Source organism: Microcaecilia unicolor, chromosome 1 (genome assembly GCF_901765095.1).
Source record: "Microcaecilia unicolor chromosome 1, aMicUni1.1, whole genome shotgun sequence".
Lineage (NCBI taxonomy): Eukaryota > Metazoa > Chordata > Amphibia > Gymnophiona > Siphonopidae > Microcaecilia > Microcaecilia unicolor.
The window spans coordinates 480,534,754-480,551,337 of NC_044031.1; the positions used below are offsets into that span (position 1 = coordinate 480,534,754).

The 16,584-nt window shown below is 43.1% G+C and overlaps 1 protein-coding gene across 1 annotated transcript in view; it reads right to left on the reverse strand.

The window, feature by feature from the left end:
• The window catches only part of GAREM1 (GRB2 associated regulator of MAPK1 subtype 1), a 286,008-nt gene that overhangs the window by 191,981 nt on the left and 77,443 nt on the right, over positions 1-16,584 (reverse strand). Inside the window, exon 2 of the mRNA XM_030213918.1 lies at positions 7,854-7,994. Within this exon, the coding sequence (XP_030069778.1) occupies positions 7,854-7,994 (141 nt within the window). The remainder of the gene's footprint in view (positions 1-7,853; positions 7,995-16,584) is intronic.

A 16,584-nucleotide genomic window follows, 5' to 3' on the forward strand; every position in this document is an offset into this window, starting at 1 on the left:
CTTCTTATGTTTTGTGTAATGTTTATGCTCCCAATGTCTATGATAAAAAGTTTTGTTGTAAAACTAGTAAAAAAGGCCCGTTTCTGACACAAATGAAACGGGCGCTAGCAAGGTTTTCCTCAGAGTGTGTATGTTTGAGAGAGTGTGTGTGAGAGACAGAGAGAGTGAATGTGTGTGTGTGAGAGAGAGAGTGAGTGTGGGTACGACTGTGTCTGTGAGAGAGTGTGTGTGTGAGAAAGAGTGTGTGCGAGTGCATATGTGAGCCACAGTGAGTGTGTGAGTGTGTTTCACACAGATACAGTGTGTGTGAGAGAGAGTGTTTGTGTGAGACGGATCGAGTGTGAGAGAGTATGTGTGCGATACACAGACTCTCTGTGAGAGCGAGAGTGTATGAGATTGAGAGAGTGACTGTGTGATATATAGAGAGTGAATGTAATACAGTGTGAGACAGAGCATGTGGTAGACAGTGTATGAGAGTGAGAGAGACACTGTGTGTGTGCGCCAGAGATACCTCCCCCCTCCCCCTCTGTGGTCGCAGGACCCCTCCCCCTACCTATGTTTCCCCTCCCCCCTCCTCTCAACTTGTGCTGTTTCTTCAGGGATATACAACATGATTTATCAAAGAAGAGTGTCTAGATGACCATTAAAAAATGATTAATTCATGTAATCTTGTTTTAGATAACAGAATAGGCAGCTTGGAGCAATCTTGTCTTTACTAATCTGCTCTTTTGTTTGCTTGACTGTGATCACTAACTGCTGCAGGCACTAAGTAGGTTCAGCGTGCAGAACTAAGCATCCTAGGAAGAGACATGGGAAGGGAGAGAGGAAGGAAAAGACAGAAGGGAAGAGACACTAAGGGGAAAAGAGAGAAAAGGGGGCAAATACAGGGAAGGACAGCAGCTGCATGATTAGCTGATTAACGGTGATATACAATCTGGCAGGTTTAAAAGCAAAAAAACGGCACACAGATGGCTCAGTTGCTTTCTTCGGCAGAGCTGACTGAAGAGAAGGCAGACACCTAGGCACTTTTTTTCTGTCACATCCGCGATTCTTTCTCTCTGGGGACATCCATGCTTGGCATAGTCGGAGGAAGCCTGCAGCTAGTATGGTTTGATTGGGCACTGTCGCTGCTGATGCTGCTGGAAGTGGGAGACGTCATCTTGTTAGCAGATGGATATAGAAGCACGAATGCTTCAATGTTTTTGTCCACGCTGTCAGCTTCAGAACGTTGGAGGTGCTTGTTATTATAGGTGGAGGGTTGAGTAGTGGGTGCGGCGACCTTGGGGGGGGGGTGGAGGGTGGTAGCGGTGGCAGTGTGGGGAGGGGGGTGTAGGGCTGAGCGATGCGATTCGCTGAGTGTTATAGCCCCGCCCTCGACGTCATCACGTTGTGACGCGAGGGCGGGGCAGACACTCATGGGGAAAAATTCTGATCTATGCCACCTTGGAAGTTGCAGCTTCATTAGAACGTTGGGGTTGCGAATTATGTGCGGAAGGGGCGTGGCTGAGGGCGGGTCTATGAGTGACAGTGAGTGGTGCATGAGTGATAGTGAGTGGTGCTGACAGCCTAGCCTACCAACAGTGCAAGGCTTCAGTGTTTCCCTGCCACAGAGTGAGCTTCAGAATGTTTGAGTTGAGAATTATTTATATAGATTATACAAAAGCTCCAACCTTATGTAGGTGAGCCGATGTTTATAGGGGGCGACTTTAATGTTGTGGTGGATCCACTTTTGGATAAATCACATCCTCCGGGAGGAGCTCGCTATGATGGTACTAAGGGGATACCACTACTTTGTACTACTTTAGGGCTGGTAGATGTGTGGTGGCTGCTACATCCAAGTGAGAAAGATTTCACACACCTGTCACGGGCTCATCACACTCAGTCTTGTGTAGACTGTATCTTGTTAGGGGAAGGTCATTTCTCATGTATCCGATCAGCTACAATCGACCCTACAGCAATATCAGATCATGCCCCGGATTTGGGTGGAGTTAGAGGGAGGGCAAACCGGTTCACAGTTTAGAAGATGGGCATTCCCATTAGATTTATACCAAGATCCGGATTTTCAGATTGCGTATAGCAGTAACAAGCGGAAGAGACGAGATGAAGCCATATTGCATTTGGAGAAGGAAGTGACATTTTATCGAAAGCGTTATGGGAATTGTCCCTCGGGGGAAAATCGAGACCAGTATCTGGCTGCACAGAGTTCACTGAATGAGCTGATACACCAGAGAGCTAAAAGGTCGGCCCTGTATTATCAATATCAATTACATAAATATGGAAATAAAGCAGGCCAACTGTTGGCACGTTTGGTACGACAGAGTAGGGGACCTAGAAAGGTGTTGCCTTGCGTGAGGTATCAGGAAAACTGGTACATAGTAATAGTGAGGTTGTGCAGATTTTTAGATCATTTTATCAGACTTTCTACACACCAGACTCAAATAATGAAATGGACCCGGATTTATATTTAGAAAATTTGGATCTCTCTAAGGTGTCGGAGACTCGGGTTACGGCTCTTAATACTCCAATAAGTCTAGATGAGGTGGTGTGGGCGGTTGGGAGGAGTGCGCTTCATAAAGCCCCTGGGCCTGATGGATACAGGACGGAATTTTATAAATTAATGTTACCAGATATTCAGTATCTTTTAGTAAAGCTGTTTAATATTATAGTGGGGAATCAACAGCTGCTGAGGTCCCTTAGAACGGCGGAGATTGTGGTGTTTGCAAAACCGGGGAAGGACCCAAGCTATCCAGAATCGTATAGACCTATATCTCTGATTGGATATGAGGCGAAGATATTGGCGGGTATTTTAGCTAACAGGCTAGCACGTACTATTTTGGCATCATCAGAGCAGGTGCAGAGGGCCAATCTGCCTACCTTGCTGGTTAGTTTTGATGCTGAAAAAGCCTTTGATAGGGTGGTCTGGAGATTTTTGTTTGCAGTGCTACGAACTTATGGGATAGAAGGTTTCTTTGCGCAAGCTGTACGGACATTGTATGCGGCACCAGAAGCCAGAGTAATGGTTAATGGACAGATTTCTGAATCATTCCCAATTCTAGGAGGTACACATCAGGGCTGCCCATTATTGTTCGCTTTGACTCTGGACCCTTTGGTTAGAGAAATTGTCTGTAATCCAACGATTAGGGGAGTGACATTGGGATCACTTGAATTTAAAATCTCCGCTTTTGCAGATGATTTATTAGTGCACTTGTCTTCGCCTGATAGCTCATTACTGGTTCTCTTGGAGAGCTTTGCAGAGTATGGCTCCTTCTCTTGATTTCATCTTAACATGAATAAATCGGAGGGGCATCCGACTTCTCCGGAGGTCCATAATAAGTGGAAAGACACATTCTCATTGAAATGGGCCACGGTTAGATTTTGAAATCTAGGCATTCTATTGCCAGATAATCCTTCTAATCTTTATAGAATTAATGTGGATCAGTTACTTAGTGTCACATGTCAACAACTTGCTATTTGGCAGGCTTTGCCAATCTCTCTTAGTGGAAGAATCAGTTTATATTGCATGGTTCTATTTCCTCGGTTATATGTATTGAGACATTTATCCCTATGTTTGCTACAAAAAGATCTTAGGACTCATAGACATCTTCTTGTGCATTTCTGTTGGGGAGGGAGAAAGCCTAAACTTCCCTTAGAAAGTCTATATGGCCACTGGAGGATTGGAATTGCCCAATATGAGATTATATAGCTTGGCGTGCCTGTTAAGGCACTTGGCGGACTAGGTGTTAGGTACAGCTTATATAAATTGGTCACTAGAAAGGGAGCTATTCCTTTCGTCTCATCCTCACTATCTCTTGCACGCCTCGCAGCAAAGCCTGCCTTCCAGCTTGAAAGGGCATGTTCTTTTGCATTCTATGCGTTATGCAAGGAATTTTTTATTGCGGGCTTTGCAGCAGGATCCCCGGTGCACAGATTTTTTACCTCTAGTAGGGAATTTGGATTTTGGACCGGGTCAATACAAAGCTATATTTCATAAGTGGGCAGAACAGGGGATTTTTTTTATGTAGCCGATTTGCTGCGGGAGGATGGCACACTACAAACATGTGAAGAGATGTTGAGGAAACTCCGACCACACCCCTTAAATTCCTTTGCTTATATGCAGGCTGCCCACTATTGTCAAAACTTTCGGGTGCGCTGTTCGAAGGGGATTTTTGTGTTGTTGGACAACTTTTTTCGAACGGTGACTCAATCTTGTATTTCGGTAACAAATCTCCATAAGAGTATCCTTTTGCTTCTTCCTGGTAAAGACTTTGCTTTGTTGGCGGCTTGGTGGCATAGGGACCTGGACTGTACTATACAGGAGAAGGACATTCTATATTTATTACAACAGATTCCAAAATATATCTATAGTGCTAACTATAGAGAATGTCAGTTTCGGATTCTTACTAGGTCATACTTCTCTCCCCGACAGGCATATCATGCAGGATGTCGAGAGACACGGAATTGTGCTAAGTGTGGGGACCCAAGGGCCTCATTGGCTCATGCTTTGTGGAGTTGTCCCGCTACACAACATTATTGGATCTCCTTGATTAGATATTGGGAGCGTATATTGCATAGAAATATAGATGTTACACCTGCACAGATTGTTCTTGGGCTGGGGGGACGAGGTGTTTCTTTGACTAGCAAAGAAAGGGCATTTATATATAAGGCCGCTGTGGTGGGAAAGAAGTGTATTCTTCAATGTTGGACTCAGGAGTTTGCCCCTAATTTTTGGTTTTGGAAAAGTACATTTCATGCTCTGCTACTTATGGAAGCAAGAAAAGTGTGGCTGACCCCAAAGCGTAGGAAAAACCTTTGGTCTATTTGTGAACCACATCTGTTGGACCTATCCCCTAGAGTATGCAGTCTTCTCATGAATCAGTCCCATATGTAAAGCTTTAAGCGGGGGTTTTGGGTTTGCTGGTGGGGGGGGGGGGGAATGGGTGAGTGCGGCAGTGAATGGGGGTGATAGATCAATTGATGGTGTGAGTGACCCAATGGGTAAGATACGTTTGTTCTTGCTTTAGGGGGGTTATCAGAATCCAAGTCCCACATTGTGGGTACCCTTGGAACTATTGATGGATCTTCCTTGAGGAATTTCTTGTTGTTCTCTTTGGGTAGTTATAGATATGGGGGGGGGGGGAGGTTGGAGAGGAGTGTAACTTTGGGGGGGGGGGGGGGGGAGGAATATAGGTTTAGGCTCTGTCTAGGAAAGTTCTAATTTGGTTATAAAAGTTAAAGATCAGATGGTAGTTTGATTATTAATAGCATGTTATAAATGTTTTATTATGATGGAATACACAACATTTTCTTGTCAGTTGTATGTGACATATTGATCGTTAATAAAAATTTTATATATATATATATATATATATATATATATATATATATATATATATATATTAACCCTTGGAGAACAGAGAGGTAAAACAGGTTTGTCCAAGTTCAGTCCTTGACAGCTGTAACAGGCCAGATTTTCAGGATATCTCTATTGAATTTGTATAAGAGAGATCTGCATACAAAGAATATAGCAGACATGCAAATCTCTCCTGTATTTCATACATGCAGTTTAGATATGCATATTCATTAGGGATATCCTGAAAATTTGACTTGTTTGCAGCCCCTGAAAACTGAACTTCAACAATCTCAAAGTATAATGTTAGACCTGTTCAGTTAGGTTTTACAATAATAAATCACACATATTGCTTTACTTTGGAAATCTCTTGTGAGGCTTACTAAAAACCTAATTATAGAAACTACAAAATAGAAAAGGATGTATGGTGCAAGAAACAAGGCAGGTAGCAATGGCAAGAAATCTGAGCCAACTTTCACCAATACTGAAGAAATTTACAGAAGGTATTAACTTCATCAGTGGTCAGTCAGATGTAAGTTGTTTTAAGACCTTTCTAATTAAGAATATAATAGTTCTCCATGTCAGCAGTTGGCCAATTTAGCACAGGTTATCAGAGGTGAGGGAGATCTTTGAGCAGGGACTGTCTTTCTTCTATGTTTGTGCAGCGCTGCGTATGCTTTGTAGCGCTATATAAATGCTAAATAGTAGTAGTAGTAGAGGAACAATAATGACATAAAAAGTACTGATTTGGGAGGAGCTTCCCCATGAAAGAGGAATGTCAGCAGAAGTATGGGTATGGAATATATGGTATATAGCCAAAAAGAACTATTTCTGTGTTTATCGAGAGAGAGAGAGAGAGAGAGAGAGAGAGAGAGAGAGAGAGTGTGTGTGTGTGTGTGTGCAGGGGGGGAGGGCAGTGAAACTTATCTTCATTTTGATATTGGTTTGCATTTTAATTTAAAAATCATCATTAAGTCTAGCTTACAAAGCTCATGCAGATGGAAGCAATTACAGGTGGAAGACTTCCAATCTGCAGATACTCAAAAGGATAACAAACAATGAACTCTTATCAAGAACACATACCAAACAGTGCATTCTGTACAACCTGGTTCAGAAATACTGCGACTCCCCATGAATGTACAGATCAAGTCTGGACGAAATCTGACATGACTTCAGTATTGAGGAAAATTGAAAACCAACAAAACTGATGTGGAAGAATTAAAGAACTGTGTAGAACTGAATGTTAGCTAGATAACCCACATAAAAGAAATATCCAAGTCTTCACATTTTACTTCAGCTGCCGAAAATCTGAATCAGCAAAACCTGTTGGCATTCTCATGTTACTTACCAACAAATTTGAGATTCTGCCGCATTCAAGAACAAAATCCTGCATTTAAAGAGGTTTTATCTTGGTACCCAAAAACTTGGCAGAAAATCTTCTAATTAATAACAGTTGTACTCTTTCTTTAAATATATCTTTTCAAAGAAACAAAGAAAAATGAAGGCAGATAAAGAACATATGGCTATCCAGTCTGCCCATCACTGAAGCAATGAACACTAGCCAATAGTTGGTTGTGCTTTCCAGTCAGTACTGCTCCACAAACAGAAAGAACAGATTTCTTTTAAAAAAATACATTTTCTATAGCAAAAATGGAAAACATAGGAATAAAACTAGCATTAACTAGAATCAAGAAAGAGTGAAATGATATTTATTGTTTTATAGCACTGCTGCTTTAAGACCTAATGCCTTTAGGTACTTATTGACAAACTACACTAGCTTAACTGATTCAGCTTCTGCGGTTCTGTTCATTTTCTAGGCGTGAACAAGCACTGAGGGGAAAAAAAGTTTCAGTAAACTGAAGACATGCAGTTAAGTAGTAAATTATTAACTGATGCCACAGATTCAGCTGGGGACTGAAGAAGGGATGGCCACCCCTTTAACAATTTACAACCTCTGCAAGAGCCAGGAGACAAGAAAACGCTAACGTTTTCACCTTCCCCTCTTCTAAGGGTCAGAAGAGACTAGAGTTCTTCAACAAATCTCTTGCCATCCAAACAGCCAGGCTGTGGAAAGATATTGCTGGAACATTCTCCCCTTCACAATCATACCTCATGTTTTGGAAAAAAAAAAAAAAAAAAAAAAAAGACTAAAATTCTCTTATTTAGGAAATATGTATTATACTCAGAATCCTACTTACCCCAAAGCAATCCACTGTAATTCTCAGAGGAATGTTCTGATTTCTATAACCCTTTAAGATGTTTGTAAACTGCTTAGAACTGAATAGGTGTTAGCGAGATATAAGCCCCTAATGTAATGTAATTCATATTTTTCCTTCCTCCCATGTCCTGCCAGGCCAATAAAACAGGAAATAAGCTCAACATTGATGCAGTTCATTCTCTCCTAGATAACAGTACCATTCACCTCCATCCTCAGAGATCTGAAACTAGAGGAAAACAAAACCATAGAGGCTGACCTTGAAGTATTTCCTTAAGAAAAGGGGCTTACCTCCATAATGCACGGGAATTTCTATCTTTGGCCCAATGACATAATGCCCCTCCTCCAGACTGTGAGCTGTGATGGTTGTCCACTGCCGGCATGAATGAATCAGTAGATAGTCGTTCTCCCGAAGTCCTTCTATGGATTCTCCTGTAACAACACATTAGATTTCCTCAGATAACTGAAGACTAAAGAGAAGCACTTTTCCACAGTAAAGGAACAGGTGTATAGAGAGCTCTTTAAACTATCATTTATGGTAACTTATTGGCTCTGAAAATCTACTAACACTTATAATGGATACAGCAAGCACCAAGAGATTATTCTCCCATTTTTTTCAATGGGGTCTTGCCCGTAAATGTTACACACTATGGCAACCTTAATGCTCACCAAGAGATCATATCTAAAATCCAAATACTCCAACAACATAATGATCTCCGAGTCAATATCTTAACAGAAGAATTCAGTAGCTAGTTTTGATGACAATATAGACATGATTTTGAACACACAAAAATTTGATATACATGTCTCCGAGCATACTGTGTACCATGCTCCTCCTTTAACGTCCCCTCAAGTGAGTGACCAATTCTTGGCACTTAAAAAGTATTCAATATGACCTGTGCAAACGATTTTTGCACTGCTGCAGAGAGAAATTTTTAACAAGAATTTTGTTGTATACATGAACTGGAATACAACCCATTATATTCAACAGAAAATGTAAAGAAAAAAAGATGAAAAAGCTGAAATTCAAGGCTGCCTACCCACATCAGTTGCCCAGGAGATGACCCAAAGCATAAACAAATAGTAACTTTCATGGCTGTCAGATTTAGAACAGCAGAAGAAAAAAAATACTAGAAAATTCTACAGCAGTTAATTCTGTGTAAACAGTTTGGTCTTATACAGAATGTTTAAAGCTGGTATGTAATTTTTCAGCCAAGGAGCAGATTAAAACTACCATCTAATTTTTCCTTATGCACCATTTACCGCTTCTAACCTGACACTCTTCTGTTCATTGAGGCAATAAATCCTTCAGAGAAGAAAAGCTCATGGATACAATAAATTACCCAAAATATTACACCAGAAGGACGTGTCACAGGGCACACTATCAGGTTAATACAATATGGACTAGATTCTATTTATGGCAGCTGAAAACTCAGCACCAAAAATAATTCCACCTAGGTGTATTCTGTAAACCGTGCCTAGATGTAGGCGCAGTTTATAGATATGCCTATCTGGTTTATAGAATATGCTTAGTGGCGATGCCTGCACCTAACTCTAGGCGTATCCATTTACACTAAGTAAAGCAGGCGTATTCTATAACCGTGCACACAGATCTTTGGAATGCCCATGGCCACGCCTCCTTTTTGGCAGTGCACATTAGAATTTACGCACACCACTTTACAGAATACACCTAGTAAGTTGTGCGCATAAATTCTGCCAATTAGTGTCAATAATTGCTTGTTAAGTGGCCATTACTGGTGCGATTGGTTTGTTAAATCCAGAATATGACCGGATTTGCGCTCACAATTTCGGTCACATTATATAGGATCTGGGGATATGGAGCAATTCTATAAGCTGGCACCAAGATTTAGAACTATAATGGGGCACACTTAGCACCAGTTGTATAGTGGATACTGGACGTGCCTAAGCCAGTATAGAATATGAGCACACAGCCGCATTGGTGCACCGAAAGTTAGGCGTGCCAACTTATATCAATGGCTGATGTAAGTTGATGTACCTAAGTGCACCATGCAATACACACACCAACCAACAGTATTCTATAAGTTGTGCCACCATTTGGTGACACTCCCATGCTCCATCTATGTGTACACCCCCTTTGAAGCTGTATGCTGTGTGGTAGATTCAAGAAATTGTGCCAGAAATTAGGTGTGAACCAAAAGGGCACTAACCCCCCTAATTCTGTAAGTTACCAAACAAAATAAAACATGGAAAAGAAAATAAGATGATACCTTTTTTATTGGACATAACTTAATACATTTCTTGATTAGCTTTCGAAGGTTGCCCTTCTTCGTCAGATCGGAAATAAGCAAATGTGCTAGCTGACAGTGTATATAAGTGAAAACATTCAAGCATTACTATGACAGTCTGACAGGGTGGGAGGATGGGGTGGGTCGGAGGTATGCATGGGGACATCAAAGCATATCATTGACCCACCCCCATCCTCCCACCCTGTCAGACTGTCATAGTAATGCTTAAATGTTTTCACTTATATACACTGTCAGCTAGCACATTTGCTTATTTCCGATCTGACGAAGAAGGGCAACCTTCGAAAGCTAATCAAGAAATGTATTATTACTACTACTACTACTACTACTACTACTATTTAGCATTTCTATAGCGCTACAAGGCATACGCAGCACTGCACAAACATAGAAAAAAGACAGTCCCTGCTCAAAGAGCTTACAATCTAATAGACAAAAAATAAATAAAGTAAGCAAATCAAATCAATTAATGTGAACGGGAAGGAAGAGAGGAGGGTAGGTGGAGGCGAGTGGTTACAAGTGGGTACGAGTCAAAAGCAATGTTAAAGAGGTGGGCTTTCAGTCTAGATTTAAAGGTGGCCAAGGATGGGGCAAGACGTAGGGGCTCAGAAAGTTTATTCCAGGCGTAGGGTGCAGCGAGACAGAAGGCGCGAAGTCTGGAGTTGGCAGTAGTGGAGAAGGGAACAGATAAGAAGGATTTATCCATGGAGCGGAGTGCACGGGAAGGGGTGTAGGGAAGGACGAGTGTGGAGAGATACTGGGGAGCAGCAGAGTGAATACATTTATAGGTTAGTAGAAGAAGTTTGAACAGGATGCGAAAACGGATAGGGAGCCAGTGAAGGGTCTTGAGGAGAGGGGTAGTATGAGTAAAGCGACCCTGGCGGAAGATGAGACGGGCAGCAGAGTTTTGAACCGACTGGAGAGGGGAGAGGTGACTAAGTGGGAGGCCAGCAAGAAGCAGATTGCAGTAGTCTAAACGAGAGGTGACAAGGGTGTGGACGAGGGTTTTGGTAGAGTGCTCGGAAAGAAAGGGGCGGATTACACGGATGTTGTAAAGAAAGAAACGACAGGTCTTGGCAGTCTGCTGGATATGAGCAGAGAAGGAGAGAGAAGAGTCAAAGATGACCCCAAGGTTTCGAGCTGAGGAGACAGGGAGAATGAGAGAGCCATCAACAGAAATAGAAAACGGGGGGAGCGGGGAGGTGGGTTTGGGGGGGAAAATGAGAAGCTCGGTTTTGGTCATATTTAATTTCAGGTGGCGTTGAGACATCCAGGCAGCAATGTCAGACAAGCACGCTGAAACTTTGGTTTGGATGCAAGGTGAGATATCAGGGGTAGAAAGGTAGATTTGGGAGTCATCAGCATAGAGATGGTAGGAAAAGCCATGGGATGAGATTAATGAACCAAGGGAAGAAGTGTAGATAGAAAACAGGAGGGGACCAAGAACAGAACCCTGAGGTACGCCGCAGGCAGAGGGATAGAAGTAGAAGAGGATCCACCAGAGTGAACACTAAAGGTGCGGAGGGAGAGGTAGGAAGAGAACCAGGAAAGGACAGAGCCCTGGAATCCAAGTGAGGACAGGGTATCGAGAAGTATGCTGTGATCGACAGTGTCAAAAGCAGCGGAAAGATCAAGAAGAATGAGGATGGAATATTGACCTCTGGATTTAGCCAGTAATAGGTCATTGGAGACTTTAGTAAGCGCAGTTTCGGTTGAGTGGAGAGGGCGAAAACCAGATTGTAATGGGTCAAGAATAGCATGTGAGGAGAGAAAATCAAGGCAGCGGCGGTGAACAGCACGCTCAAGTAATTTGGAGAGAAAAGGAAGGAGGGAGATGGGTCGGTAATTAGAGGGACAAGTAGGGTCAAGTGAAGGCTTCTTAAGGAGAGGTGTGACCACAGCATGTTTAAAGGCAGCAGGGACAGTCGCAGTGGAAAGTGAGAGGTTGAGAATGTGACAGATAAAAGGAATAAGAGCAGGAGAGATGGCATTAAGAAGGTGGGTGGGAATGGGATCAGAGGAACAGGTGGTACATTTTGAGGAAGAAAGGAGAAGTGTAGTTTCCTCAATAGTAACTTCAGGAAAGGAGGAAAGGGAATGAGGGGAAGGAGAGAGAGGGGAACGGACTAGTGGAGGGAGAGCTGGTGAGGTAGAGAAAGCAAGGTTTATCTTTTGAACCTTGTTGTGAAAGAATTCAGCAAGGGTCTGAGGAGATAATGAAGGGGGAGTTGGGGGAGGGGGCACCTTGAGGAGAGAGTTCAATGTGGTGAAGAGAAGTCGAGGATTAGAGCCAAGAGAGTTGGTCAGTTGGATATAATAATCCTGTTTGGCACGTAAAAGAGCAGATTGGAAGGAGGTCAGCATGAACTTAAAGTGTAAGAAATCAGCAAGGGCCCGAGATTTCCGCCAGAGGCGTTCGGCGAAGCGGGTAAAGGAACGTAGGTAGCAGATATTAGAAGTCAGCCAAGGTTGGGGTTTTGTACGCCTTACAGGGCGGGTCATCAAAGGTGCAAGAGTGTCTAAGGCAGAGGATAGAGTATTGTTGTAAGAAGAAACAGCCTCGTTGACAGACGTGGATGGTGCCACAGTAGAGAGGAGGTTTGAAACATGGGAGGATAGAGATGAAGGGTCAATATCGTGAAGATTCCTAGATAAATTAGATAGGATAGGACGGGACTGGGAGGGAGGAGATTTAAGTGTGAAAGTTATAAGATGGTGATCAGAGGAGGGATGATCAGAGGCAAGGAAACTAGAAGGTGAACAGTTGGAGGAGAAGATGAGATCAAGACAGTGACCATTTTGATGAGTGGGGGAGGTGGAGCATAGTTGGAGATTAAAGGAGGACGTTAAAGCAAGTAACTTGGAAATATAAGAGTTGGAAGGATCATTAGCAGGAATAAGTTATGTCCAATAAAAAAGGTATCATCTTATTTTCTTTTCCATGTTTTATTTTGTTTGATTTCTATTGATAACCTTAAGAGTCGACTAACACAGCTACCACACTCCTCTATGTAAGTTACCAAAAATTGTGTGCGCAAATTTGGACATGTGCCCAATTTGCGTGAACATTGAGAAACAAGCTAATTAGTGCCAATAATTGGCTTTTTAACAAGCAGATATTGGCACTAGTTAATTGGATTTTACACACAAGTAAAAAATAAGGGGGTGCAGAAACGGGAGGGTCATGGGCAGAATGGGTACATTCCTAGCATTTACGCATTTTCTTACAAAATACGGGTGATATGCGCCTAATTTAGGTGTGTACATTTCAATTGGTGCAAATGGCCACACCTAAAGTTAGGCGTGATTCCCAGACATAAGTGTTATTCTATAAACTGCGTCTAAGTTTAAGCACGGCTTACAGAATAAAACTTTTTTCTATGCTGATTTTTTCAATGCCATATACAGAATTCACCCATATTTACCAATTATACTGGCAATTGCACACAAAATTTCTGTATATAGAATATATGTCATCTTCCACACCTAACTTTAGGCAAAAACACTTACGCCATGTCAAAGACTGGTGCAAGGCTGGCACCTAAGGTAGGTAGTTGAGATAGTATGCTATAATGTACATACACATCTGCAAGACACACCCCTGATCTGCCCATGTGCACACCCCCTATGTAGTTGTATGTTATAGCATTTAGGCGCTAACTTTATTGAACAGTGACACAGTGCAGTTACACACCTTAACTAAAAACTTGTGCTAATCAATACCAAAACACCATTTAAAGGCTATTATTAGTACTTAAGGACAACTGGCGCCTAACTTAACAAATAAGTTAGGTGCATAGTGGGCAACAGTCTATATATAATTTGTGAGCCCAACTTTTTTATCTAGTCAGAAATTTGGGCATGGAACTTTACAGTATCCAGCCCTAAGGATATAAACAGTAGGGAATCGGCCCAGAGAGCGGCTACTAAAATGGTCAGTGGTCTTCGTCATAAAGCGTACGGGGACAGACTTCAAATATGCATACTTTGGAAGAAAGGTGGGAGAGGGGAGATATAATAGAGACATTTAAATAACAATGCAGCATAAATGCACAAGAGGAGAGTCTCTTTCAATTGAAAGGAAGCTCTGGAACAAGAGGGCATAGGATGAAGTTGATAGGAGACAGACTCAGAAGTAACCTGAGAAAATACTTCTTCACGGAAAGAGTGGTGAATTCATGGAAGTGGTAGACACAAAAACATTATTTGAATTCAAGAGAGCTTGGGACAAGTACATAGGATCTCTAAGGGAGTGATAGAAAGAGTATAGGGGCGGACTGAAAGTGCTCTGGGCCCCCGGGCAGTTAAGGGTCACTGGGCTCCCCCCATCTGCACATCTTTTTTTTTTTTTGCCCTAGGCAGTGAAGCGTCAACCCCTACCCCCAGAAGCTGACCACCAGACCAGAATCGAGCCATCATTTTGATTACACGAGCTATCAAAACGCTGGCTGGTCACAGTGGTGGGCTTCTGGGTGGGGGTGGGCTCTTCAATGCCTGCCTAGGGCAAAAAAAAGGTATATTTTAATCATTAAATATACATTTTTTGCCCTAGGCAGTGAAGTGCTTACCCCACCCAGAATCCCAACACCACCAGCCAGCATTTCGAGTACAAAAAAAAACCAAACAAACCTACATGATGATGTTAAAAAAAAAAAAAGTATTTCAAATTTTATTACCTGCAGTGCTGGGTAGCTGCTTGCAGTAAAGTTGCAACTGCCACGTGGTACAGAACACCCTGGCTCCTGTAGCTGCAGAGTGTGTTGTGGCACACCATGGGGCACTACTGGGACACTGGGGAATGCTACTGCACTAAGGCACAATGTAAGAGCGCTAAGAAGCCACGCCTGCTGCTACACACCTAGGCGGCACCAGCCTTTCCATCTGGCAGTGACACTGCGGTCTGGGCCCGGGGGGGGGGGGGGGGGGGGGGAAGAGAAGCAGACAGTGCTGCGTGGTCCCAACTCCTGGCGCCTGCAGCTGAGCGTGGAGCTATTCTTTAGCCTGAGAAGATGACGAGCCGCGAGAACGAGGCTCAGCACACCGCGCGGGATGGAACATTGAGCCTGCAAATAGGTGGGAAAATGTGGGATACATGAGTCATCAGCACACAGAGGGCTGAGAAGGAAGAGGACGTCATGCACGCTGCAGGTCACCACAAAGTCAAGAGCTGCAACCATGTTTATTCAGTGCCGAGTCGACTCACTGCTCTGCCGAGTCTGCCCAAAAGGTAGGTGGGACTAGGAGATTAGCTGAGCGAGTTGCGGTGCGACGACAGTAGAAATGAATTAGTGAAAGGCTGCTGCTTTGGCTTTGCTCTGTGCGCTTTAATTAAACCGCGCCTGCCCATAGCTACACCCCTGGGCCTACCTTTAGGTCCCTGGTGGTTGGCTGAATCATCAAGGCAGGAGTGAACCCCACTTGCTCCTACCCTGTTACATTTTTGGAGAGTTATTTTGCCTCCACCCCCACCCCCCTAGATGGACAGATACTGTTGATCTATTTTATATCATTCTTGCCAACTTCTATTGGGTTGGAAAGAAAACAGCATAAGAGGTGGAGGAATTTCAGTATTTCCTTAGAGAGCAAACCCACATAATTGCCTTTCATGTGTGCAGTCCAGCCTAAAATCTTAGCAACAAAACCCTCTTTTGTAACATCCAACCCCATAATCTAATACTTCTCTTTATGAAAGAACCTGCAAAGTGTAACACAATCAGGGCACTGAGTCTAGCAGCTGCCAACAGCTTCACAAATCCATCTTTCTTATTTCACTGTGGCTAGCAGTAAACAAAAAAAAAATTCTACATTTCACTTTTACCATGTGAAATGAAAGGATAATATTCTGCTTACAGTGTGCTATTGTCCAAAGCACTTTACAAAGAGAAAGTACAATTATCTCTCAATTACAACTGCTACTTGTACTACCTTCCTGGGAGTATGACAGGCTGAATCACCCATGCTAGGATTTAATGGCACCTGTCAACACTATCAGCCCAAACTATTAATTTTACTAAGATGCCACTATCTTGCATGCTACATAAAATTAACGTGTCACACCAATTTTTTTTTTCATTTGCTTTTATTTTGTTCTTTCATGGTGAAAGAACATTTTTTATTTTTTTTTTTAAACATATAATTGATAAAGGGGCCTTTTTACCAAGCTACAGTAAAAAGTGTTCCGCAGTAGTGTTAGCACGTGGGATTGCCAAATGTCAGGCCACTTTTTACCACGGCACAGGGGCATAGCTAAGGGTGGGCTTGGGTGGACCCAGACCCACGCAATCTCAGCTCTGGCCCACCCAGTCTTTTTGGTGCCTGTCTGTACAGCTGCATTCAACCACGTGCGGTCGTGCAAGGCAGCCTCTGAGCTCAACAAGTCAGCAGTCCTGCTGCTCTTTTTTGCTGCGTGGGATTGGGAGTCAATCAGAAGTTAGGCACCGGGGCAGTGATCTGCTCCGGCGGCATACCACTGCAGGCTCCACCTCTGTATTTACATGGCTGATTCTGCTCACTGATGAGGCCTGCCCTGTGACTCCGTGGCCCGCGGTCATCAGTCTGCCATAGCACAGGTCTCCCTCCAGTCTCCGCAAACCCAGAAAACCTGACCTGATGAGAATCTGCAGGGAGTTGACCGGTGCAGATGAAATCTGGGCATTCAGAAGCCCCATTCCCTCATAGAAGGAGCCAGCTTGGGCCTCCTTTTCAGCACCACGTGCACACTGACCACAGCGATCAGGGCC